At 42.0% G+C, this 25,809-nt stretch overlaps 4 protein-coding genes, 1 long non-coding RNA gene and 1 pseudogene across 5 annotated transcripts; 4 read left to right on the forward strand and 2 right to left on the reverse strand.

Annotated features, from left to right (window-relative positions):
• On the reverse strand, positions 1-2,021 carry acot13 (acyl-CoA thioesterase 13). The gene is made up of 3 exons (XM_040020727.1): positions 1,835-2,021; positions 1,545-1,729; positions 1-424 (listed from the first exon to the last, which is right to left on the reverse strand). The coding sequence occupies exons 1-3, from the start codon at positions 1,916-1,918 to the stop codon at positions 265-267; spliced, it is 429 nt and encodes a 142-aa protein (XP_039876661.1). The 5' UTR covers positions 1,919-2,021; the 3' UTR covers positions 1-264.
• A 253-nt stretch (positions 2,022-2,274) lies between these two features.
• tdp2b (tyrosyl-DNA phosphodiesterase 2b) lies at positions 2,275-5,104 on the forward strand. Its single transcript, XM_040020719.1, has 7 exons — positions 2,275-2,516; positions 2,751-2,875; positions 2,962-3,111; positions 3,258-3,349; positions 4,145-4,263; positions 4,354-4,524; positions 4,611-5,104. Exons 1-7 carry the CDS (start codon positions 2,370-2,372, stop codon positions 4,890-4,892), a joined length of 1,086 nt encoding a protein of 361 aa, XP_039876653.1. The 5' UTR covers positions 2,275-2,369; the 3' UTR covers positions 4,893-5,104.
• Positions 5,105-6,065: 961 nt separating this feature from the next.
• Positions 6,066-7,162, forward strand: LOC120726744 (tyrosyl-DNA phosphodiesterase 2-like). Its single transcript, XM_040020641.1, has 3 exons — positions 6,066-6,355; positions 6,434-6,604; positions 6,691-7,162. Exons 1-3 carry the CDS (start codon positions 6,263-6,265, stop codon positions 6,970-6,972), a joined length of 546 nt encoding a protein of 181 aa, XP_039876575.1. The 5' UTR covers positions 6,066-6,262; the 3' UTR covers positions 6,973-7,162.
• A 432-nt stretch (positions 7,163-7,594) lies between these two features.
• On the forward strand, positions 7,595-17,221 carry LOC120726741 (annotated as a pseudogene).
• Positions 17,222-20,680: 3,459 nt separating this feature from the next.
• Positions 20,681-22,703, forward strand: LOC120726743 (tyrosyl-DNA phosphodiesterase 2-like). The gene is made up of 6 exons (XM_040020640.1): positions 20,681-20,763; positions 20,853-21,026; positions 21,158-21,249; positions 21,937-22,055; positions 22,134-22,304; positions 22,391-22,703. The coding sequence occupies exons 1-6, from the start codon at positions 20,711-20,713 to the stop codon at positions 22,670-22,672; spliced, it is 891 nt and encodes a 296-aa protein (XP_039876574.1). The 5' UTR covers positions 20,681-20,710; the 3' UTR covers positions 22,673-22,703.
• A 191-nt stretch (positions 22,704-22,894) lies between these two features.
• LOC120726745 lies at positions 22,895-23,603 on the reverse strand. The gene is made up of 3 exons (XR_005694376.1): positions 23,350-23,603; positions 23,126-23,260; positions 22,895-23,003 (listed from the first exon to the last, which is right to left on the reverse strand). It is a non-coding gene; the product is annotated as an uncharacterized LOC120726745 (long non-coding RNA).
• Between the last annotated feature and the right edge of the window lie 2,206 nt (positions 23,604-25,809).

Here is a 25,809-nt window from a genome sequence, read left to right on the forward strand (position 1 = left end):
TCTTTGTCCATTTTCTTTTATTGCATGCGCACAAATCATTGATACAGTCTTTCAATGACAAGGGGCTCTGATCATACAATAACCACTGGTGTCAATTTAAGTTATTGGCAAATATTTAACAGCAAGTAACCACCAGCTCGTAGCCCAAGCATTGTGACACCCACCACTGAAGTACTGATTACAAACTTATTTACAGACAGAGAGAAGCTGTTTACATCGTCACGCTTGCTTTGACACTACAGACAGATACAGAGTGGAGAAGCTTCAGCTGCTGCCAAGATGTTTGGTGTGTCTTCCTTGTGCGATGATCTTCCCTGTAACCTTGTTGGTGAGGTCCACTGTGGCAAACGCCAGACTCCGTCCCTGTTTCAGAACCTGAGCGGTGATGAGAACATCTTCTCCCATCTTGGCAGCGTTCATGTACCTATGACACAGTGACAGCTTTTGTAGTTTATCGGGGAAATTATCAGCCAGATTAGGAAAGCCTGCAGGAGGTTAAGTTTAATCCTGTGAGGTGTAACTTAATCCTCAGTGCGCTAAGCTGAGTATGTTATTTCTGACTTTCAACATTTATCCTTTAGTCTTGGCAATAAGTGAATAAAGCTACTTTCAGCTGCTCCCTGCATTAACACATCTGATGAAACCCCAAAGGGATTTGTCTCCTGGGATCAAGCCAGGGACCATTTTCTTACTGGGCAATTTTGTAAACCAAAGCAAATAAAAATTCTAATCAACAAGGTCGCCATCTTTCTCCATGTCATCCTATCCCTAGCATCACACCAACCCTCTGCATCATCCCCTTTATGCTTGTTCCTCTTCTGCAGTTATAGCTAGATGCTGAAATACAGTGACCACAGCTTATTAAGAAAAAACACAGTTCTGAATGTCACCTTAACCCCCTGAGTATAGAGCTATAAATGATACGCAGGTAATATTTTTTTTTCCCTTTTTCATCTTGTTGTGTGTGATAAGCCCAGCTGATGGATACACCAGTAGGACTGTCTTGTATGTGTTACTATTCCTTTAATTTAGGTTCAAATTGGTTTGCTGTTTGAAGGTGCACAGCGATGAGAAATAAAAACTTAATGTGTTAAACATAAAGGAACAAGCCTGTTATATTTGTGTGAAAATGCTAAAACCATCTCAGCCTCTCCAAACCACTCAACCTGACCTGTCCCTAGCCCTGGTCACTCCACAAACTGGTGTCTATCCTGAGCACAGATAAATGGAATAAAGATAGTAAAGTAATTTTGGACTAAGTGTTCACATTTACCCATTTATGAGGAAAACAAAAATAGTATAATGTACAAAAGGTGACAGATAAAAGTAAAAATATTTAGTTTTTGCATGAAAATAACCCTACACGAGCACAAGTCTGGTTGGTGGCTGGGTCCGTGTTGTAGGACCCTGTGAAGGTTCATTTTACATATTTCAATTGAACCTTGAACCCTGCTTGCTACTTTTTACAGGCAGATCTGCCTTATGCCAGAGTTTTGAGGGGTAGAACCTGTTCCCAGAAAGGCTTACAATAGTTATGGACTCACGTTATATTCATATCCACGCTGACCCCCGGTGCCCCCCTCTCACTGTGCATGATAGCCATGGTGGAGACGATATCAACCAGTGTGGCTGTTAGCCCGCCGTGCAGCGTCCCTCCCCGGTTTGTGTGCTCTTCTTCTACCCGCATCTCACACACCACTTTACCGGGGCTGGCAGACAAAATGTCCACCTGAAGAAAACACAGAGTTGTTTTTATGTCAGCGCAACAATACAGACACCGGCTTTTTTCTGCGCTTAAACCAAAAACTAATTAGCACAAACTGTCCATATTTACCTTGCTAAGTACCCTGTCGAAGCCTGGGCTATCCACCATAGCTCTCATTACATGTTTTAGGGAATTTAAAGTAAGCGAAGCCATTGTTAACGACACGGTGTGTGTGTGTGTTTAACACCTTTTCATACAGCCAATGTCAAAGTTCTGTTTATCTTACACCGCCGGAAACTGTGGCGTGCCGCAAAACGGTCCGGGTGAAACTTTAACTGGCCAGCCACAGTAAAGAAGGTAAACAGCGCCGCGTGCGTATAAAATTTTAATGCTAATAGTTTTTTTTCCAAGCCTTCTTTTAGTTAAATATTTTTTATAATAAAAAGTATATTTTAATGGTGTGGAGTCTTATGAAATGGTATATCAACCCTAAAAAGTCTTATTTAAAGCTTCAATTTATCCGAATTAGAAACTGTTTAGCAAGTTCACCCGGACGTATTTCATGGGTACACCTTAGAGAACTTGCAGAGAGAAAAGATGGGCTAATGTTTGGTTTTAATTCTTTATTTCAGATGTACTTGTGCAAAACTGGTGTCTAATAAAGATGGCTTCTACCTCGGAGTCGGACACACCGTCAGTTTCTAACTTGGAGGAAAAAAGAAGCCGCCTCTGTGACGAGTTTGCAGCCATAGCGGGAACTGAAAGCGCCGTGGCTCAGTGCTACCTGGCTGAGAATGACTGGGAGATGGAGGTACATACACCAGCTGAGTGTAACTCTGGTGTTGTAGCCGGAGTCCAAATGGGCACTTTTAATTGCACTCAGCACAGCTGCGGGTTATTTTACTGATTAAATGAGAGCCTGTAGCTAAAAACATTATATTGATGCTGATGCTGGAATACGGATGTATATACAGCCAAGTCCTGATATTTTTTTTTATTTTTTAGTCCCGTGATAAGCAGCACATTCCTGTCTCTTTTCCTTCAGAGAGCCTTGAACTCATTCTTTGAGGCAGACATGGAGAGAGTGTTTGATGTTGAGGAGCTTCCAGAGAAAGACACCACCCCCAAAGCTAAGAGGCAGAAGGTTGAAGATGCCCCTGCTGCAAACTGGTGAGTCTGCTGTCTTTTCTGTGTATGGTGACGTTTACTTATGACTCTGTTCATTTTAGCCAAACTGTCTGTGGAAACATTTGCAGCATAGATTTGACTGCAGACAGTCCTGCTACCACACGGAAACCTTCAGAAGAAGATGATGGTAAACTGTCCATGATCACCTGGAACGTGGACGGACTTGATACGGACAACATTGCAGAGCGTGCCAGAGGCCTGTGTTCATATTTAGTCTTGTAAGCATGTGCTACAGTTGTTGCACAGTTTTAGGCATCATTTGGAGGAAATTTTACATTTTACTCAAAGTTCTATATATTTGATAGTTAATGTAAGTAAAGTAATTGGTTTTTACTTTCATTGTTTGTTTGTTTTTGTTTCATAGATACACTCCTGACGTGGTGTTCCTGCAGGAGCTCATTCCCCCGTATGTCCAGTACTTGAAGAAACGGGCTGTCAGCTACCTGATGATTGAAGGTACAGTATGTTAGATACAGTTAGGCAAAGCACTCATGTGAACGATAAAATGGTCATTAATGGCTGAATGCAGTTGAACTGCTTTGGTTTCCCTCAGTGTCGCATGAGCAGAGACATTTGTAGATATTAGTGACATCTGTGTTCTTCTTTCACTGCTTTTATAAATTCTGACTGTTGTACTAATATGGGGATTATACTTCTGCGGGAACTATGACAGGAAGCTCATTTTAAGCCCACGAGGTAACCGTCTGCATAACCTAACGTGGACCTCCAGAGAAATGTAACTGCACATCGGGTCAACACTGACTTGATTGGCATGGAAGGTTGCAGTGTAGGAGTAAAAGGGGTGTCTCATGGTAATTTTAGGGCTTTTATTGACTTGTACAGTTAAGACATTTTAGTCTTCAGCACCACTTATTAAAACATTCGAGTCAGAGTGTATATGTTTATTTGAGTCTGTAAGCATACTTTTGACTCTGTGTGGATTAGAGAAAATCTCAAATGAATTCAGACTTTCAATTTTTTTTCACTCATTAAAGATGTAAGCTTTACAATCATTGCACACTGGAAATAGGACAGTTCAAAGAAGTCATTAAAAGCGCCCATATTACCACAACATTGATACATACAATGACTAAATGTAAACTGACCACAACCGTTAAGTATCTGTGTACACATACAGTTTGCACATGATATTGATACTTATGTGTATCAGGATACCTTGACTAAAGATTTGATGTGAAGGGGAACTAAAGCTTAAAAGTCTCCATCTTCCTCTTGACTTGTGTTGACCAGGTGGTGAGGAAGGTTACTTCACAGGGATGTTGCTGAAAAAGTCACGAGTCAAATTTGTGGAGAGTGAGATAGTAGCTTATCCCACCACTCAGATGATGAGGAACCTGCTTGTTGCTCAGGTGTGTGCAAAATCATCTCTGATATTTTCTTCATGTGCATAAGTTCTGCGGAACGGGATACTTAGGACCATTTTTCTTTCCAAAAATCAGGTGATCGTCAACAGCCAGAAGCTGTGCCTGATGACATCCCACTTTGAGAGCTGTAAGGGACATGCTGCAGAGCGGATGAAACAGCTGCATGTGGTGATGCAGAGGATGTCAGAGGCACCTGATGATGTCACCGTTGTGTTTGGGGGAGACACAAACCTGAGGGATGCGGAGGTCAGACGCTGCTCCTTCCACTCACATACAGCCAGTAAACTTGTAACAAGAAATCACAGTAATTCTTTTCTCTGGACCCGTCTCAGGTGACCAAGGTGGGCCTGCCTGCAACTGTCTGTGATGTGTGGGAGCGACTGGGCAAGCAGGAGCACTGCCGCTACACGTGGGATACTAAAGCCAACAACAACAAAACTGTTCCGTATGTCAGTCGCTGCCGCTTTGACAGAATCTACTTCCGCTCGGCTACCAAGGATGGAGTCCCACGTCTGGCCCCTGATCACATGGCCTTGGTGGGGCTGGAGAAGCTGGACTGTGGTCGCTACACTAGTGATCACTGGGGAATCTACTGCACCTTTTCAGCTGAATAGAACTACACAAAACAACCAAAAACATGACAGTTAAGCATTTTATTTTAGATCAGCTGCTCTTTAAATGACAGTAACGCTCTGCAGGAAGATGTTCTTATTGCCTGTAAACGATTCACCTTATTTTAATCAGTTTTATACTCTAATGTGTGTCTGCTTAAGTGTTTTATGTGGTTAAAATGACAAATTAAAATATGAAAAGTACCAATAAATTACAATGTCTTTGTTTTATTATACACTTGCACTGATTGGGGGGGAGAGTCCATTAGCAGAAGTCTGACAGCTCTTCAGCTTTTAACCTTGTTACATGATCTTCCTCAGTGGATGGAGTTGGGACTGAAAAACACCACACACAGCATGAGAAACCCTACTGGGCTGTTACTCTGTGTGTAATACACACATCAGGCCACTAGAGGGCAGTAAACAGTTGAATAGCAACTGTTCAAACACTGACTTACAGGACTGAAAGTAGTGTTATGGGAAGTCCTAACTTTTAAGCACTACATGCATATGACTGAAGCTGTTGAGCCACTGTTTCAACAGCTAGATGCAGTACTATCCATCCACTCTCTTCTGTGTATGCAATTCAGGGGCTGGAGCCTGTTCCAGCTGTTATAGGGCAGTGATTTTGTGTTTATTATGTAAGTCTTTACTTATATCAGTAAATAGGCCACTTAATAATGGAGGGTGCTGGCCAGAAGTGTTTGTCTTCTGGTCTGGTGAAAAAATAAATGTGCTTCACTTTCAAAATGCCTTTTGGACTTGTTATTCAATCATTCTCCTCCTGGACCCCTCTACCCAGACCAGCTGTCTGTATGACGAACTTGGTCACCTATAACATCTCTAAGTTTCTGGCTTCAATCCTCAACCCGTAGGTAGGCAGCTCTGAACACCACATCCAAAACACCTTGGATTTTGTTGAGAAAGTGAGAGATGTCATTATGGAGGCAGATGAAACAATGGTCTCATACGATGTTATATCTCTCTTCACTTGTGTTTCAGTCACGAGTGTTGGAGGTAGTTTGTAAGAGATTACAGGATGATTCCAACCTCAACAACAGGACCACTCTCAGCATCGACCAACTGTGTTTGCTTTTGGAACGGTGTCTTAATTCCACTGACTAACGAGACAGACTGAACAACACACACAAGACAAAAAATCCAGGAAGTACGGTAACACAAACACTGAGACACAGATAAGATCAACCAGGGAACAGAACTAGAAACATGGAAGAAGAGCTAGGAACTAATACTCAAAGAATAAACAAATCATTGACTAAAGAATTGATTTGAAGGGGAACCAAAGCTTAAAAGTCTCCATCTTTCTCTTCCTTTTGTGTTGATCAGGTGGTCGGAACGGTTGCTTCACAGGGATGTTGCTGAAAAAGTCACGAGTCAAACTTGTGGAGAGCGAGATGGTAGCTTATCCCACCACTAAGATGAGGAGGAACCTGCTGGTTGTTCAGGTGTGTGCAAAATCATCTCTGATATTTTTTTCATGTCCATAAGTGATGCTCAGGAACATTTTCGTTTCCAAAGCTCAGGTGATCGTCAACGGTCAGAAGCTGTGCCTGATGACATCCCACTTTGAGAGCTGTAAGGAAAATACTGCAGAGCGTCTGAATCAGCTGCATGTGGTGAAGCGGAGGTTGAAACATGCACCTGATGATGTCACCGTTGTGTTTGGGGGAGACACAAACCTGAGGGATTCGGAGGTCAGACGCTGCTCCTTCCACTCACATAGAGCCAGTAAACTTGTAACAAGAAATCACAGTAACTCTTTTCTCTGGACCCGTCTCAGGTGACCAAGGTGGGCCTGCCTGCAACTGTCTGTGATGTGTGGGAGCGACTGGGCAAACAGGAGCACTGCCGCTACACGTGGGACACCTCTGCCAACAACAACAAAATTTTTCCCTTTGTCGCTCGCTGCTGTTTTGACAGAATCTACCTCCGCCCGGCCATCAGACGTGGAATCCCACGTCTGGCCCCTGATCACATGGCCTTGGTGGGGCTGGAGAAGCTGGACTGTGGACGCTATACTAGTGATCACTGGGGAATCTACTGCACCTTCTCAGCTGAATAGAACTACACAAAACAACCAAAAACATGACAGTTAAGCATTTTATTTTAGATCAGCTGCTCTTTAAATGACAGTAACGCTATGCAGGAAGATGTTCTTATTGCCTGTAAACGATTCACCTTATTTTAATCAGTTTTATCCTCTAATGTGTGTCTGCTTAAGTGTTTTATGTGGTTAAAATGACAAATTAAAATATGAAAAGTACCAATAAATTACAATGTCTTTGTTTTATTATACACTTGCACTGATGGGGGGGGAAAGTCCATTAGCAGAAGTCTGACAGCTCTTCAGTTTTTAACCTTGTTACATGATCTTCCTCAGTGGATGGAGTTGGGACTGAAAAACACCACACACAGCATGAGAAACCCTACTGGGATGTTACTCTATGTGTAATACAAGCATCAGGCCACTAGAGCGCAGTACACAGTTGAATCGCAACTGTTCAAACACTGACAAACACAAGAAGCAGTGTTATGGGAAGTCGTAATGGTGATTCCAAGTTTTAACCACTACACACACAGTTATGCCTGAAACTGTTGATCCGCTGTTTTAACAGCTACATGCAATATAGGGCAGATCGCGGGGTGCACCTTAGACGTGGTAAAAAGTAATTTTGTGTTTATGTGTAATGTCTTTACTTACATTTATGTTTTCATGAGCAGGATTTACAAAGAGGTCATACATAATTTTTTTTTAAAAAAGCACGTTATGTGAGAATCTTCATGACCTCGGTATTGTACCTACGTTATTACCAATCCAGCGCTTTTTGGCCGCTTAATAATGTTGTTTTTGGTCAAGATGATATCATTCACGAGGGATACATTTGACATATAATTCACAAATTATAGACCAACAAGTCATTTACAGCAGTTTAAATGCGGTGTTTTAGGTTAACTGGTTATATTTGTTGAAATTCCTCTCTGCGTGTTCCAGATGTTGCATCCGTAGATTTGTCATTTTCACTGAATGGTTGTCTCTGTCGGCCAGTGTGCTGTTTAGTCAGGCGGTTTGCTCCTAACTGAACTGTGAGTATCACTAATTTACGTGGGTGTGTTTCCTGAATCAGCTGACGGAGCGAACAGGATCCATCCAGGTAAACTCGAAACTGTCGTGCTGATCCGTGGCATAGTGGAGAAACTGTCGACTTGTGATTTGCACAGAGGTACGATACCATGCTGAAGAATTTAATTTCTTTTAGTTATTATTGTTATTTAAATCGTTTCAAATATGAAGAGGGTTAAAGAAGAAGAAGAACTAAAAAATTAATGAAACAACATGATTCAAGTGTAGGTTTAGTCTGCCTGCCTTAAAATCCACACGTACAGAATAGGAATTAGGCATTAGGGGGTTTGTAAATATGGATAGATATTTCAAATAGTTTAGTAATTATTTTTATATAATTTTCTGTATGTTTATTAAAGGTTATGCAAAATTGATAGAATGGGTGGAGCTAGAACATGTCAACATACTTTCAACCACATTTGTGTTGCAACCATACACACAAAGACACAAATAAACATACTGAGAAACTGCCTGGGTGTATTTGCAGCGGAGCTATTTTTTTTAAGTTATAATAAATGAATAGAAAGCTTAACCTGTTGTGACCTTTCTTTTAGAGATCCTTGAGCTAACTTGTTGAAGTAGACATGGAGAGCGACTCTGAAACACACAGTGGTGAAGATACTACTCCTGATGACTGGTAAGTCTGCTGTCCGTTCTCCTACATGTGGTGAAGTTTGTTTATGACTCTTGTATTTTTCATTGACTGCTTCTATGAAAAATTTGCAGGATGGAATTGGCTGATGACAGTCCTGCTGCCAGTCCTGCTGCCAGTCATGGTGACAGTCATGGTGACAGTCATGGTGACAGTCATGGTGACAGTCCAACCAACAGTCCTGCTGTCACACAGGAACCCTCAGAAAAAGAGGATTTTAAACTGTCCCTGATCACCTGGAATGTGGACGGGCTTGATGCGGAAAACCTTCCAGAGCGTGCCAGAGGCCTGGTTAAATATTTAAACTTGTAAGCACGTGTTACATTTTTCACACTTTAAGGCATCGTTTGGGAGAAATTGTTGCTGGAGATGCAACATTTTCCTAAAAGCTGCATATATGTGACAGTTAATATGATTAAAGTAATTTTTTGTAAATGCAGATACAAACCTGATGTGGTGTTCCTGCAGGAGCTCATTGACCCTTATGTCCACTTCTTGAAGAAACGGTTTGTCAGTTACCTGATGATTGAAGGTACAGTATGTCAGATACAGGTAGGAAAAGTCCATGTATGAATGATCAAATGGTGATTAATGGCTGAAGGTAGTTGAACTGCTTTGGTTTCACGTAGTGTCACACATGAGGAGAGCTGTTGGGGACTTTAGTTAATATTAGTAACATCTGTGTTCTTCCTTCACTGTTTTTATAAAACCTGACTGTTGTACCAACACTACCAGATTGGCTGATCAGGTTTTTGGAAGCAGGATTTTGTAATCAAATTATCACAGAACTCACTATGAGCAGGGGGCTGGTCCAGATGGGAGAAAGAGTGTTTAACAAAATACCTGATTTGTAAGTATCGAAATAAATGAGCAGATGGAAGCATACATTTTGATTGCAGCTGAGCAAATGAAGCAAAACAAATGTCGATGTAGAGGTCCTTAATAGTGTGAAGAACTCATTCTGACCATCTGAACAGCAGGAACAGCTAAAACATTATTCCAGAAAACCCACGTTCTGGCGTTGCAAACCCATAAATAGTGCCTGAAAACTGGGAGGCCTAATCCGCCCTCAGAGGTGGGTTTCTGCAAGTGTGCCTTCACAACTCTATGGGATTTATTTGCTCATAAGAAAGACAATGATAGAGTCAATAGTTTGAAAAAAAAAGTAAGAAAGATGGGAATGTTTTGGAAGAGATGAATACATTTAGGAAGTACAACTATTTTAATTATATTAAAACATCTAATTAAAGAAAGTGGGAGAAGTGTCCAATTATCTATCTTAGCTTTAATACTATCAACCAGGTCCTGAAAGTTCAATTTAAATAGTAGCCAGAAAGTTGCCCAAATTTATTGATGAGGCAAAGCAGGGGAGGCAAAGAGAGCCTGGCATCTGACAGTGTCAGGGCCACATCATCTGCAAGTAAAGTGACGATGGACTCGACTGGACCACTGGATATACCTACAATGTCAGAGTTGTTCCTAACTGTAATGGCCAGAGGCTCCATAGGCAAGGCAAGTTTATTTATATAGCACAATTCAACAACAAGGTGATTCAAAGTGCTTTACATAGCTAAAGCAAAGAGCACAGGGGACAAACAGCAACCCTGCCTAGTCCCTCAGTGAAGTAGAAACAGATGTGACTTTATTCTGAAGGTCTTTGTGGATGATTCGGCGTCACACAACCCAGACACCAGTGAAAATAAAGCAGGATGTGCAGTGGTCACAGAACATCTTAGCATTAGGCTCATTATCATATCACTAAACAGAATATGGAACTAGACCACAGCATTAACATGAAAACACACTAACTTCATCTTGTTGGAACAAGAGTGAGGGGTGAAAGAGCGCCCTCCTCCAACGTGAGCGTGCCAAGCTTCAACTCAGTGACGTGCAGAGTGAGACTCTGAGTCACCTGGGAGGGATCAGCAATGAAACGTAGATAACACCTGAATAGACAATCAGGCTGGTTTTGCCTGAAAGGTTCAGTATGTTTTTCAGTTGTGGTGGTTATTGATGAGACTTCTCTAATAATTTTACTGATACATCCACATGACTCTCCAAACGTCACAAACACAGGAAAGCTGTATATGAATTGCTGTGTTTCAAACTCTTCTCTAGTCCTGATTTTATTAAAAGTAAATACAGTAATTACAGTATGCAAATTTCACAGATACTCGACTAACAAATTGCTCGTACTCATTCTGTATGGCAGCTAGACTGCTTCCTGACACGTAAGAAAGCTGTGCATTAGATCCTCATTATGCTAGTAAATATAACAACAGCTGTACATTCCTTTGTCATATTTACTGAATTCTGAACATCATCTGAAACCCTAAACTAGACTTTTGTGGTCATTCCACTTCATTAAGGGATTTCACTGGGCCTCAAACATGCTTTGAGCACCCAAAGGATGAACTTTTTCTTTCGGAGCTAAATGTGACCGACCGCTTTGTTTTCCCCAGTGGCACCAGTGATGTAGGCACAATAATTGCTAATTGTAAATAGCACTGGGATGTTTTAAACTGTTATCACAGTGTTATTGATGCTGTTATGTCAAACCGATTACCTTACAACAGTAAAAATCACAAAGCACTGCATAGATAGAAAAATGCTGATCTGTCACTCTGCTGCAAAATCCAGATCAAAAGTATTTGATGTATGTTGGCTGTGTGGAAACACATGGCAGCTTCTGGTTTTACCTCAGACTATGAAGGGCATTGGTTTCAAAGTTAGATCATGGTTTGTTGTATTCATTTATCCACCGGTTCAGTCACAGGCACTATCCCCTCATGGTACAGTTCCAAGGACATCTTTGAGGCTGACTCTAAAGTGTTTGCATGCCACGTCATAGGTGGCTCTGGACAGGTCACCGATAAGGATAAAGCACACAACCAAATTCACACCATGGCAACCTTTCTTAGAACATTTGTTAGACACCGACGATAAAGACAGATGGATAAATTACATTTATTATGTTCAGTAAAGGGTTGCTGATTCCACTGTGGACCTAAAGCCACATGAAATCAAATGGATGTAAGAAGAAGTCGCATGACAGGGAAAAAAAGAACGGCACGAAAGCAGGGTGTGTGTGATGTTTGGTGATGAATGTTGTACCTTCATCCCTAACAATATTGCTGCTAATGGATATTTTAATGGATTTAATAATACAGTTTGATAAACATGTCTCACACCAAATGGCTTCCTTATCTCAACAACACTCTCTCATAAATGAACAAATTAATTTAACTAAAGTTTTAAAGCTGTCTTTTTGCAGTTGAACGACCAATGCTGTTTCATATTTCCATGTGTAATCTGATAGTTTTTCCTTTGTATTATTACTGTTATGTTTGCACAAAAATTTAACACTCCAAGAGCAACTGAAAATAAACAGGAGGGTGGAGACTTAGACTAAGAAGAGCGGGTAGGTGGTGAGAATCCAGAGAAAGTATGCTTAAACGGCATTTTTAAGAGATATGTATTTTTTGATAAAGCTTCTGTTTAACATTAATTGCAATGTATGACAATAAAAGAGTTGATACACTCCTCATTAAGGACATGGAAGTAGAGATATCAGACGCTTTATGGGCCAATGGGTTGAAGAGGATTAAAGAATGCTCTGTTAATGCCAGATTACAACTTATACAGTTCAAAGTCCTTCATCGTTTGCATTTCTATAAAACAAAGATAGGCAGTATTTGTCTATTATCTATTTCCTCATTGCGTGATAAATGCAAAGCAGTGGAAGGAACCCTTGGCCCTTAAAATGTTATAAATGCTGTCATGTATTCTATGAAAACAGTTTTGTCAGTGAGAATTACATACTTATCTTTTGTTAAATACTCAGTTTCCTCTCAGTTTCCTGTACCTCTGTACTATTTTTTCTCAAACTGCTCATCAGTTCCCTCTGACCCATGTGCTGTTACGTGCAGTGCGTTTGTTTCTATGTAATCAGATGTGTGTGTGTGTGTCATGGTACAAATTTCACATGTTTGTCAGAAACAGGAAAATCAACAGTCTGTTGGAGTCACTGCACTCATTTAATCATCTGCACGATGGAAGATAAATCCCCTTTCCCTGAAATAATGGCAGTCATCTAGTTTACATGTCAAACCTAAACCCACCAAGTTGACAGGACAGCATGACAACAATAGAAATGCAAGTTTAAAAGATTATTTTTAAAGACTATTATAAAAGATCATTTCTTTTATTTAATTAATCTCACGTGTTGTTTAATCATTAGAAAGCATCTTATAATTCTAACATATTATCACTAAATTTGTTGATTGATCACTAATTGGAGGCACCGGTCTATTAAAAAATCAACCTGTTGTCCTGCAAGGTCTCGGTCAGCAGTAAGTGTCTGTTAAGTTTTCCAATTTTAACAGTAATGGGAGATATGGCATGTTTATGAGTATAAGCTGGTCTGCATTACACGCGCGTGTGTGTGTTGTTTGTTAGTAAGCGGGTTAATGCATTTGCTGTTAGGATGTGTGTACCTTTTGTTGTGATGCTCAGGACCCTTTCTTAACCTCCACTCTGAGTCAGTCTGCCTTAGTTTTTCCTGGTTTTCCGTAACCCAATCTTCATGTGTGCCCACACTAAGAACAGCCTTCATTGTTCCTCTATGTTCTCTTCTCCCTCCTTGTTATCTTCTTCCTCCTTCTCACGGCCGCTGCCTGCGTCTCCCACATCCTGCAGCACATCATGGTTATAATGCGCACATTATCAGCAGTTCAGTGGGCAGTTCTTCTTCAGCTTTGTCTTATTTTTCAGTTATTCTTTCAGTCCGGGATCTTCTCCTGTGTGAGGAAACCCCTCCCTACCTTACAGTTGTTACCAGGGATGTTTTATTTTCATGCTGATGTCAGCTTTAACTGACACAATGAAGTCAGTTTTTCTTTCTTGTTGACTAGACCACCCTGTTATCATACACCCAAGAACAAGCAGCCTGTCTGCTCTGTGTTGTGCTATGTAGGCTTTTAGCAATTTGCCTTCAACACTCAACTCTGTCAACTCCTCTTAGTTAACCCTTCACACCGTGAGATCAATGCTTGTATCCTTTTAATGAGGAGTGCATCAACTCTATCGTGATCATACATTGCAATTAATGTTCAAAAAAAACTTTATCAAAATCTTATTTCTAACAAATTCCTCCTTTCACACCATCAGGTGTGAATTCCACTATTGCAGATCCTTTGAAGAATATAGGGAATTTTTGGAAGAATTTTGTAGTCTTCCTCCTTCAGTATTCTATTACTTTATACAATGTACCAATACTACTGGCAGCAAAACAGCCCCAGAGCACGATGATACCACCGTGCTTGACAGCTGATACGGTGTTTCTAGGTTTGAAAGTCTCATCTTTACTCCTGTCATTGCTCAACCTTTTTCTCTTACCTGACCATGAAACATTTGACCAGAAACAATTTGACTTGGCCATGTGGAGCAGGGGCTTCTTTCTTGGTCAGCACACTCTCAATCGGGTTCACTATGGACAGAGATGCTGGTGTTCCAGCAGTTTCCAGTTCATGCAGGTTTGAACTCCTAAACATTCTAACTAATTTCCTCTCCTACAATTTTGATTGTGACACATTCGAATAACTTGAACGGATGAGATAGAAATGGCTCTAACTCATGTACAGTGGGGCAAAAAAGTATTTAGTCAGCCACCGATTGTGCAAGTTCCCCCACTTAAAATGATGACAGAGGTCAGTAATTTGCACCAGAGGTACACTTCAACTGTGAGAGACAGAATGTGGAAAAAAAAAAAAAAAAAAAAAAAAAAAAAAAATCCATGAATCCACATGGTAGGATTTGTAAAGAATTTATTCGTAAATCAGGGTGGAAAATAAGTATTTGGTCAATAACAAAAATACAACTCAATACTTTGTAACATAACCTTTGTTGGCAATAACAGAGGTCAAACGTTTACTATAGGGCTTTACCAGGTTTGCACACACAGTAGCTGGTATTTTGGCCCATTCCTCCATGCAGATCTTCTCGAGAGCAGTGATGTTTTGGGGCTGTCGCCGAGCAACACGGACTTTCAACTCCCGCCACAGATTTTCTATGGGGTTGAGGTCTGGAGACTGGCTAGGCCAGGTCTCTGGCAAACTTCAGACGGGCCTGGACATGCACTGGCTCCAGCAGCGGAACACGTCTGGCACTGCGGGATTTGATTCCCTGCCGTTGTAGTGTGTTACTGATGGTGACCTTTGTTACTTTGGTCCCAGCTCTCTGCAGGTCATTCACCAGGTCCCCCCGTGTGGTTCTGGGATCTTTGCTCACCGTTCTCATGATCATTTTGACCCCACGGGATGAGATCTTGCGTGGAGCCCCAGATCGAGAGAGATTATCAGTGGTCTTGTATGTCTTCCATTTTCTGATGATTGCTCCCACAGTTGATTTTTTTTCACACCAAGCTGCTTGCCTATTGTAGATTCACTCTTCCCAGTCTGGTGCAGGTCTACAATACTTTTCCTGGTGTCCTTCGAAAGCTCTTTGGTCTTGGCCATGGCGGAGTTTGGAGTCTGACTGTTTGAGGCTGTGGACAGGTGTCTTTTATACAGATGATGAGTTCAAACAGGTGCCATTCATACAGGTAACGAGTGGGGGACAGAAAAGCTTCTTACAGAAGACGTTACAGGTCTGTGAGAGCCAGAGATTTTCCTTGTTTGAGGTGACCAAATACTTATTTTCCACCCTAATTTACGAATAAATTCTTTACAAATCCTACCATGTGGATTCATGGATTTTTTTTCCACATTCTGTCTCTCACAGTTGAAGTGTACCTCTGGTGCAAATTACTGACCTCTGTCATCATTTTAAGTGGGGGAACTTGCACAATCGGTGGCTGACTAAATACTTTTTTGCCCCACTGTAAATGTGCAATTCCCTTTTCAAATCCCCAGCCCATGATCACTGGTATAAATGAGAACCTACCTGTCAGTGGACTTGTATTAAAATAGATTTTGTTTTGTCTTCCTCTTGTGTTGACCAGGTGCTGAGGAAGGTTACTTTACAGGGATGTTGCTGAAAAAGTCACGAGTCACATTTGTGGAGAGTGAGATAGTACCATTATCGCACCACTAAGATGAGGAGGAACCTGCTTGTCGCCCAGGTGTGTGCAAAATCATCTCTGATATTTTCTTTGTGTGCATAAGTTCTGCTGAACGTGACGCTCAGAAACATTTTTTTTTGCAAAAATCAGGTGATCGTCGATGGCCAGAAGCTGTGCCTGATGACATCCCACTTTGAGAGCTGTAAAGGCCAATGCTAAAGAGCGTATGAATCAGCTGCATGTGGTGAAGTGGAGGTTTAAACATGCACCTGATGATGTCACCGTTGTGTTTGGGGGAGACACAAACCTGAGGGATGGGGAGGTCAGACGCTGCTCCTTCCACTCACATACAGCCAGTAAACTTGTAACAAGAAATCACAGTAACTTTTTTCTCTGGACCCGTCTCAGGTACCCAAGGTGGGCCTGCCTGCAACTGTCTGTGATGTGTGGGAGCGACTGGGCAAGCAGGAGCACTGCCGCTACACGTGGGACACCTCTGCCAACAACAACAAGAAAGCTTCCTACCCTGTTCGCTTCCGCTTTGATAGAATCTACCTCCGCCCGGCCATCAGACGTGGAGTCCCACGTCTGGCCCCTGATCACATGGCCTTGGTGGGGCTGGAGAAGCTGGACTGTGGACGCTACACTAGTGATCACTGGGGAATCTACTGCACCTTCTCAGCTGAATAGAACTACACAAAACAACCAAAACCATGACAGTTAAGCATTTTATTTTAGATCAGCCGCTCTTTAAATCACTGTAACTCTATGCAGGAAGATGTTCCTCACCTTATTTTAATCGGTTTTATACTCTAATGTGTGTCTGCTTAAGTGTTTTATGTGGTTAAAATGACAAATTAAAATATGAAAAGCACCAATAAATTATATTGATATGCCCTTACACTGATGGATGAAAAGTCCATTAACAGAAGTCTGACAGCTCTTCAGCTTTTAACCTTGTTACATGATCTTCCTCAGTGGATGGAGTTGGGACTGAAAAACACCACACACAGCATGAGAAACCCTACTGGGATGTTACTCTGTGTGTAATACACGCATCAGGCCACTAGAGGGCAGTACACAGGTGAATAGCAACTGTTCAAAACACTGACTTACAGGACTGAAAGTATTGTTATGGGAAGTCTTAATGGTGAGTCCAACTTGTAACAGCAGCACACGTATGCCTGAAGCTGTTGATCCACGGTTTTAACAGCTACATGCAGTAGCATCCATCCACTCTCTTCTGTTTATCTAATTCAGGGACTGGAGCCTGTCCCGGCTGTTATAGGGCAAGAGGCAGGGTACACCTTAGACGTGGTAAAAAGTGATTTTGCCACATGTGTTTTTGTTTTGTGTGACATTAAAAGAAATAAAATTTGGCATATTTTATTAAGGACCGAAAGCCCCCACCCCGGTTAATATTTCTATTTGTTGTAATAAAGTTTGTAATTAATAAATGTAGTTATTTCAAACCCAAATCCGTTTGGAAAAAGTCAGCTTTGTTTGCTTTTCTCTGTTAAGTATTCTTTATCTGTATGTACACTGATTAAAGTTTGGGTAAAAAAACGTTATACAACCTTTATAGAATGGGTGGAGCCAGAACTTCGACCTTAATTTGATTATCACGAGTTTAAGTGGGCGTGTTTCCTAAATCAGCAGTAGTCGTTAATCAGCTGACGGGTGAACAGGCTGTGTGAAGGTAAATTTGAGAATCTGCCGAGCTGGTCTGTGGCGTACTAGAGACAGTGTCATCTCATGGTTTATTTTACAGAAACACAGAGGTACGATACCAGCCTGAATACTTTCGTTTTTTTAAAATTATTATTATTATTTAAATAATGTCAATATGAAGAGGTTACACACATATTACAGACTGAAAGTCATTTTGATCAGTAAGACTGGAACAGAGCTTAAAAAAATTAAAAAGTTCCATCAATTGATGGCAGGAAGAGAAGTCAAAAAACTTGTTTAAATTAACAAACTTATAAACAGAACTCTGTCATTCAGGCACAGAGAAACTAATGAGTTATAATCAAGCAGGCTATTCATGTTTAAAGTTGCATAAGACAGTTTTTAGTTTTTATTCTTTCAGCTGTAGTTCGGAGGGTATTTAATGGCCTGAGAGCACGTACAGAATGGGGATTAGGCATTAAGGGGTTTGTAAATATAGATGGAGATTGCAAATAGTTTAGTAAAGTGTTTTACACATGTGTACAATTATTTATGTATTTATTTTTGTGCGAACACACTTTGAATTGTCTTATGGTGTATTCCTAATAGTATCTAAGCACATGTGGTCTTAATGTGGTGCTGGTGTTGTTGGGGCTGAGTTGTGTTGGAATCTGTCTGTGGAGGGTGATGGCCAGAAGTGTTTGTCTTGTTGTCTGGTGGAAAAATAAACGTCTTTCACTTTCAAAATGCCTCCTACCTGGGCCCGTCCACCAAGCTCACACCCAGGAACCACCAAAGCTCAAGCTGCCATCAACTACAACCTGTGGGAACACCAGCGTCACCGTCTCACTGCTCCAAAATCAACGTCTTCAAGCTCGGCTGAAGTTTGTAGCTGCTCACATAGACAAGCCAAATCTTTATAATTTCAATTAAATTCTGTTTTATTTATACAGTGGAAAATCACAACAACAATCACCTTAAGGCGCTTTATATTGTAAGGTAGACCTTACTATAATACATTCAGACAAAAACCTAACAATCATATGACCACCTATGAGCAAGCACTTTGGCAACTCCCTTTTAACAGGAAGAAACATCCAGCAGAAGCAGGCTCAGGGAGGGGCAGCCATTTGCCGTGACCGGTTGGGGTGAGGGGAGGAAGACAGGACAAAAGACATGCTGTGGAAGAGAGACAGAGATTAATAACAAGTACGATTCAAAGCAGGGAGGTCTAATAACATATAGCGAGTGAGAAAGGTGACTAAAGAAGAAATACTCATTGCATCATGGGAATGTTGCAGCATAACTAAGGGATGATTAATAGTCACCTGATCCAACCCTAACTATGTGCTTTAGCAATCTGGAGGAAGGTTTTATAGTCAAATGAGTCAAAGACTGAGCTTGTTGGACACAATGACAAGAGGCGTATTTGGAGGAGTACAGGTGAGGCTTTCACCTGCTGTCAAGCATAATGGTCGTAGCACCATGCTCTGCTGTGTTTTGTTGCCAGTGCATAAAGTGGATGGCATAATAAAGGAGGACTACCTCCAAATACTTCAACTTCACCTCAAATCAACAGCTAGAGGCTTGAAACTTTGACACAGCTGGGTGTTCCAACAGGACAATGACCGCAAACGCATCAAAACTGGTTTTGAATGCATAAAGCAGTCTAACATGGAGCATCTGGACTGGCCTCCCCAAAGCCCCGACCTTAAACCTATTAAAAACTTTTGGTCTATACTTAAAAGCTGAATCTGAGCCACAAAACCAACCAATTTAAATTAACTTTGTTTCCAAGAAGTGTGGTCAAATATCCAGCCAGATTTATGTCAGAAGCTGATCTCTACCAAAAGAGTCTGGCCGAGACTCGCCATCACCAGTGTGTGAATGTGTGTGTGAATGGGTGAATGACTGAATGTAGTGTAAAGCGCTTTGGGGTCCTTAGGGACTAAGTAAAGCGCTATACAAATACATGCCACTTACCATTTAACCAAATATTATATGGGTTATATGTCATCATTGAAGATGCTGATTTCTGTAATAAACGTTTTCAATTTAAAATATGTTATAAAAAGAATATTTTCTAAGTCAGGATAAAAAGGAATATCATTCTTTGACTTTAAATAGAACAGATGATAACAAAATAGGATGTGGATTATTTACTTTTTGGTTGAGAGTCAGTCCACTCGTGACATGGTGAACGGCCTGCAGGCCAGGAAAATCAACCTGCTCTTACTGACATTAGAGGAAATAATATTTGACCATTTTTATTAAGGACAGAAGGGTTTTGTCACTTTTGTAGTAAGAACAGGACCCAACGCAGGACTTTTCCAAAAAGTGACAGTGAATTTATTTACAGTGAAGAAAGGTAAACAACAACGTGACAATCCCCACACCGTGGCTCCCATGGCGATTTCTCTAAAATCCCACATTCGTGCGTGTCCTTGGCGTGAATCGTGAAACTCCAAATCCCAAACTGTACAGTGGCCCCGCTCCTGTGAAACACTCCATTAACAAATCCTGGCAAGACAAGACACACACAAAGTCTTCACTATGAGGCCGGGGATGTACTGCTGAGTAAACTCAACGATCCAGGGTTGCCTGAAGCTCAGCCCCACAGTTAAGAAGGAGACTGCACGTGATGATAATCAGCTGATAAGCAGACACATGGGCGGGGCGACCAGCGAGGGCTGCCAGCTCAAGATAAACCCAAGAAATACTGACAAGCCCAAAAAACACATGAACCCTGGGTCTGGCCATGACAGGTTTTCGTCCCAGCTTTGGTTAATATTTATTATATGTTTTAATGCATATATGTAGTTATTTTAAAGCCCAATCTGTTTGGAAAAATTCAGCTCTCATAACTTTGATTTAATTACACACTTTTGAAATCTGTGGTGGTGTTGTATCAAACCTTTTATTTCTTAGTTTTTGCTTTTTTGCTTGCTTGCATTTATATAGTGTGGTACTTACTGAACCTCTGTTGTTGCTTTGTTTGCTTTTCTCTGTTCACTGGCCTTTCTCTGTAGGTATGTTTATTAAAGTTTGGGGAAGGAATTATGCAACGCAGAATGGGTTGGGATAGATACAATGGGAGGAGCTAAAACATGTCAATATACTTTGAACCTTAATTGTTTGCAACCATGGACACAAAAAGTCAAATAAACATACTGAGAAACTGCCTGGGTGCATTTCCAGCAAAGCCATGTTTGTAAAGTTATAGTAAATTATTAGAAAGCATAACCTTCCTGGGACTTTTCCTTCAGAGATCCTTGAGCTAACTTGTTGAAGCAGACATGGAGAGCGACTCTGAAACACACAGTGGTGAAGATACTACTCCAGATGACTGGTAAGTCTGCTGTCTGTTCTCCTATGTATGGTGAAGGTTACCTATGACTCTTTGTATTTTAGCTGACTGACTCTGTGAAAAACTTCCAGGATGGATTTGGCTGTAGACAGTCCAGATGGAAGTCCTGCTGCCAGTCCTGCTGCTACACAGAAACCCTCAGAAGAAGAGGATTTTAAACTGTCCCTGATCACCTGGAATGTGGACGGGTTTGATTTGGAAAAACGTCCAGAGCGTTCCAGAGGCCTGGTTAAATATTTAAACTTGTAAGTACCTGTTACACTTTTCACACTTTTAGGCATTGTTTAGAGAAAATGTTGTTGGAGATGCAACATTTTCCTAAAGGCTGTACATATGTGACATTTAATATTATTAAAGTAAATCTCTGTAAATACAGACACAACCCTGATGTGGTGTTCCTGCAGAAGCTCGTTCCCCCTTATGTCCAGTTCTTGAAGGAACAGCTCGTCAACTACCTGATGATTGAAGGTACAGTATGTCAGATAGATACAGGTAGGAAAGGCACAGGTATGAATGATCAAATGGTGATTAATGCCCGAATGCAGCTGAGCTGCTTTGCTTTGACTTGACTTCATGTAACACATGAAGAGAGCTGTTAAGGACTTTAGTCAATATTAGTAACATCTGTGTTCTTCCTTCACTGTTTTTGAACATACTCTAAGGGCTTAAGTACACATGAGGTAATCAAGGAGATAGGACACACCAGGGAACATGGGTGAACAAAATCTGACTAACGAGACAGACTGAACAACACACACAAGACAAAAAATCCAGGAAGTAACACAAACACTGAGACACAGACTAAGGCGCATGAACTAAAAACTGAGACTGGGAATAAAAAGACATGGAAACACAAAACAGACTGGAGAGGCAAAAGGACAAAACACACAGAGAAAAACATGCGAACAGGACTACAGACATATTAACTAGACAAGACAGGGAACATATGCAGACACAGAGACACAACAGGGAAGACCGGGATCACTAAGGGAACTAAGATCAACCAGGGAACAGAAGTAGAAACATGGATAACAAAACTCAGAAGAGCTAGGAACTAATACTCAAAGAATAAACAAATCATTGACTAAAGATTTGATTTGAAGGGGAACCAAAGCTTAAAAGTCTCCATCTTTCTCTTCCTTTTGTGTTGATCAGGTGGTCGGAACGGTTGCTTCACAGGGATGTTGCTGAAAAAGTCACGAGTCAAACTTGTGGAGAGCGAGATGGTAGCTTATCCCACCACTAAGATGAGGAGGAACCTGCTGGTCGCTCAGGTGTGTGCAAAATCATCTCTGATATTTTTTTTGTGTCCATAAGTGATGCTCAGGAACATTTTCGTTTCCAAAGCTCAGGTGATCGTCAACGGTCAGAAGCTGTGCCTGATGACATCCCACTTTGAGAGCTGTAAGGAAAATACTGCAGAGCGTCTGAAACAGCTGCATGTGGTGAAGCGGAGGTTGAAACATGCACCTGATGATGTCACCGTTGTGTTTGGGGGAGACACAAACCTGAGGGATGCGGAGGTCGGACGCTGCTCCTTCCACTCACATACAGCCAGTAAACTTGTAACAAGAAATCACAGTAACTTTTTTCTCTGGACCCGTCTCAGGTGACCAAGGTGGGCCTGCCTGCAACTGTCTGTGATGTGTGGGAGCGACTGGGCAAACAGGAGCACTGCCGCTACACGTGGGACACCTCTGCCAACAACAACAAAACGTTTCCCTTTGTCGCTCGCTGCCGCTTTGATAGAATCTACCTCCGCCCGGCCATCAGACGTGGAATCCCACGTCTGGCCCCTGATCACATGGCCTTGGTGGGGCTGGAGAAGCTGGACTGTGGACGCTACACTAGTGATCACTGGGGAATCTACTGCACCTTTTCAGCTGAATAGAACTACACAAAACAACCAAAAACATGACAGTTAAGCATTTTATTTTAGATCAGCTGCTTTTTAAATTACTGTAACGCTATGCAGGAAGATGTTCTTATCGCCTGTAAATGATTCACCTTAATTTAATCAGTTTTATCCTCTAATGTGTGTCTGCTTAAGTGTTTTATGTGGTTAAAATGACAAATTAAAATATGAAAAGTACTAATGAATTATAATGTCTTTGTTTTGATGTACACTTACATTGATGGATGAAAAGTCCATTAACAGAAGTCTGACAGCTCTTCAGCTTTTAACCTTGTTACATGATCTTCCTCAGTGGATGGAGTTGGGACTGAAAAACACCACACACAGCATGAGAAACCCTACTGGGCAGTCACTCTGTGTGTAATACAAGCATTAGGCCACTAGAGAGCAGTACACAGGTGAATAGCAATTGTGTAAACAGTGACTTACAGGACTGAAAGTATTGTTATGGGAAGCCGTAATGGTGAGTCCAGTTTTAACCACTACACACATATGATGGGGGTAGGGGGACTCTCTCTCTTGTTCACCACACTCCAGGATACGACGACAAGGAGAAACCTCAACCTGCATGCAAGGAGGTCAAGGGTCACTGGGAGAAGCCACAAGGAAACTCTTGAGAAGTCAACTAAGTAAAGAGCCAGGGTTTCACTAACCAAGTAGTTCAACATTCCAGCGATGAGAGAATGTCCATCCATGCCTTAAGTAGGAGCCGTGATTGCTCATCTTCCACAAGTGGGAAACCAGTGGGAAACAAGTTTTTCAACCTTGCTCTGGTTCACTCCCACATTCCTGCACACTGCCTTCCACTAAGTCTGCACAAACAACTTTCAATTAATGTGAATATCTAACTTTTCTACTTGTTTTATACTTGAGCAATGCAATTAACCATTAAAGGGATCTAAAATTGGTTACAGTCCCCATACCCCATACCATATATATCACATATTAGGTGTAAATAAAAAGTAATTTACAGCAGATTAAAAGTGAACAGTCACCTTTTGGTCTACACCTCTGTTTCAGGTTAACTCATTATATTTGTTAAAATATTCCACTCTGCGAGTTCCAGATGTTGCATCTGCAGATTCGTCATTTTCACTGAATGGTCGTCTCTGTTGGCCAATGTGCTGTTTAGTCAGGCTGTTCGCTCCTGACTAAACTGTGACTATCACCAGTTTAAATGGGCGTGTTTCCTAAATCAGCTGACGGAGCGAACGTATGGAAGTAAATCTTTCATCTCTAAATCTTACAGTAAAATCTGTTGAGCTGATAGTGGAGAAACTATCCACTCGTGCTTTATTTTATAAAGCTGTCATTCAGGCAGCTGAATCTAACCATTAGATTCAGGCACAGAGAATCTAATGAAATAATAATCAAGCAGTCTATTCATGTTTAGATTTGCATAACACAGTTTTAGTTTTTTATTCTTTCAGCTGTAGTACGGATGCTATTTAATGGCCTGAGAGCAAGCAAACAATTAATGCAACAACATGATTCAAATGTAGGCTTAGTCTACCTGCAATTAAATTGGTTGGTTTTGTGGCTCATATTCAGCTTTTAAGTATAGACCAAAAGTTTTTAATAGGGTTGATGTCGGGGCTTTGGGGAGGCCAGTCCAGATGCTCCATGTTAGACTGCTTTATGCATTCAAAACCAGTTTTGATGCGTTTGCGGTCATTGTCCTGTTGGAACACCCAGCTGTGTCAAAGTTTCAAGCCTCTAGCTGTTGATTTGAGGTGAAGTTGAAGTATTTGGAGGTAGTCCTCCTTTAATATTCCATCCACTTTATGCACTGGCAACAAAACACAGCAGAGCATGATGCTACCACCACCATGCTTGACAGTGCACAGACACTTCTGCGTTCAGTAGTACTTTATTTCCAACTGTGCTTTTTCCCCTGCTGTTTCTGGCATCTGCCCTGGATGTAGCCACTCCGTCATTCCCATTGTATGTATGTGTGTGTGTGTGTGTCCCGCTCCTTCTCACTGCAAAACATGAGAATGGGTTCTCTCATCAACACAGTTCTGCACACCTGCTCCTTCCCGCCTTCACGCCGCCCCATGAGCTCACTGTGTCAGCCCTCCTCTGCAGCAGAGGAAATCAGCCACGACCATCTGCGTCCCCTGGCCTGTCCCCAGCCAGGTACCACCAGGTTATCCCGGCATTGGGATCCTTCATGCGGTAAAGCCACTGTAGCGGGGCGTGGTCTGAACAGGGAGTGACTGGGCGCCCCAGGAGGTAGTAACGAAGGGAGTCGACCGCCCACCGGATTGCCAGGCACGTCTTCTCCACAGTGCTGTAGCGGGTCTCCCGCACCCTGAGCTTGTGGCTGACGAGGAGGATGGGACAGTCGGCTTCCCCTACCTGCTGGAACAAAACGGCCCCCAGCCCTCTGTTCGAGGCGTCTGTCCGCGGAATAAACGGGAGGGAGAAGTTAAGTATGAACAACAGTGGGGATCCGTCTTTACCTGCACAAACAATGCCTGGCACTGCTCCATCCACTGGACCAGATCTGGGGCACCTTTTCGGGTGAGATTTGTTGAGGGGCTAGTCAGGTCCGTCCAACTGCATACTTCTTCGGGTTGGCTGTGAGCCCCGACTGCCTCAGGGACTTCAGGAGCGCTGCAACCCGCTGCACATGCTCCGCCCAGGCGTCGCTGTAGATGATCACGTCATCTAAATAGGCGGCGGCATACGCAGCTTGCGGCCCCAGCACCCGGTCCATAAGGCGGCCATTTTTTCCTTAGACCCCGCAGACAAGGGAGTCTGCCAGTAGCCCTTGGTCAAATCCAGCGACATGAAAAAACGAGCAGTGCCTAACCGGTCCAGGAGTGACCCGAGGCATTGGGTACGCATCAAACCATGACACCTCATTCACCTTGCAGTAGTCCACACAGAACCGTATAGACCCATCTTTTTTCACCACAAGAACTACGGGGTTACACCAAGCACTGTGCAACTCTTCTATTACTCCCAGCCTCAGCATATCGTTCAATTCCCGCTGAACAATTTGTCGCTTATGCTCCGGGAATGCACCGTCATGCCAGGCTGCGTCTTAATATCTTCCGGCACTGGCATGTCTGGCTGCCGCTGCTCACCGATTTATTCTCATTTTT

This window comes from Simochromis diagramma, unplaced genomic scaffold, assembly GCF_900408965.1.
Source record: "Simochromis diagramma unplaced genomic scaffold, fSimDia1.1 OVJJ01000753.1, whole genome shotgun sequence".
Lineage (NCBI taxonomy): Eukaryota > Metazoa > Chordata > Actinopteri > Cichliformes > Cichlidae > Simochromis > Simochromis diagramma.

Bases quoted from the DNA above. Each gene is read 5' to 3' on its own strand.
- acot13 (XM_040020727.1), bottom strand. From the start codon at position 1,918: ATGGCTTCGCTTACTTTAAATTCCCTAAAACATGTAATGAGAGCTATG. The intron at 1,730-1,834 runs GTAAATATGGAC...TGTTTTCTTCAG, and splicing joins TCGACAGGGTACTTAGCAAG to GTGGACATTTTGTCTGCCAG. The intron at 425-1,544 runs GTGAGTCCATAA...ACTGTGTCATAG, and splicing joins AGCGTGGATATGAATATAAC to GTACATGAACGCTGCCAAGA.
- tdp2b (XM_040020719.1), top strand. From the start codon at position 2,370: ATGGCTTCTACCTCGGAGTCGGACACACCGTCAGTTTCTAACTTGGAG. The intron at 2,517-2,750 runs GTACATACACCA...CTTTTCCTTCAG, and splicing joins AGAATGACTGGGAGATGGAG to AGAGCCTTGAACTCATTCTT. The intron at 4,525-4,610 runs GTCAGACGCTGC...GACCCGTCTCAG, and splicing joins CAAACCTGAGGGATGCGGAG to GTGACCAAGGTGGGCCTGCC.
- LOC120726744 (XM_040020641.1), top strand. From the start codon at position 6,263: ATGTTGCTGAAAAAGTCACGAGTCAAACTTGTGGAGAGCGAGATGGTA. The intron at 6,356-6,433 runs GTGTGTGCAAAA...TCCAAAGCTCAG, and splicing joins GGAACCTGCTGGTTGTTCAG to GTGATCGTCAACGGTCAGAA. The intron at 6,605-6,690 runs GTCAGACGCTGC...GACCCGTCTCAG, and splicing joins CAAACCTGAGGGATTCGGAG to GTGACCAAGGTGGGCCTGCC.
- LOC120726743 (XM_040020640.1), top strand. From the start codon at position 20,711: ATGGAGAGCGACTCTGAAACACACAGTGGTGAAGATACTACTCCAGAT. The intron at 22,056-22,133 runs GTGTGTGCAAAA...TCCAAAGCTCAG, and splicing joins GGAACCTGCTGGTCGCTCAG to GTGATCGTCAACGGTCAGAA. The intron at 22,305-22,390 runs GTCGGACGCTGC...GACCCGTCTCAG, and splicing joins CAAACCTGAGGGATGCGGAG to GTGACCAAGGTGGGCCTGCC.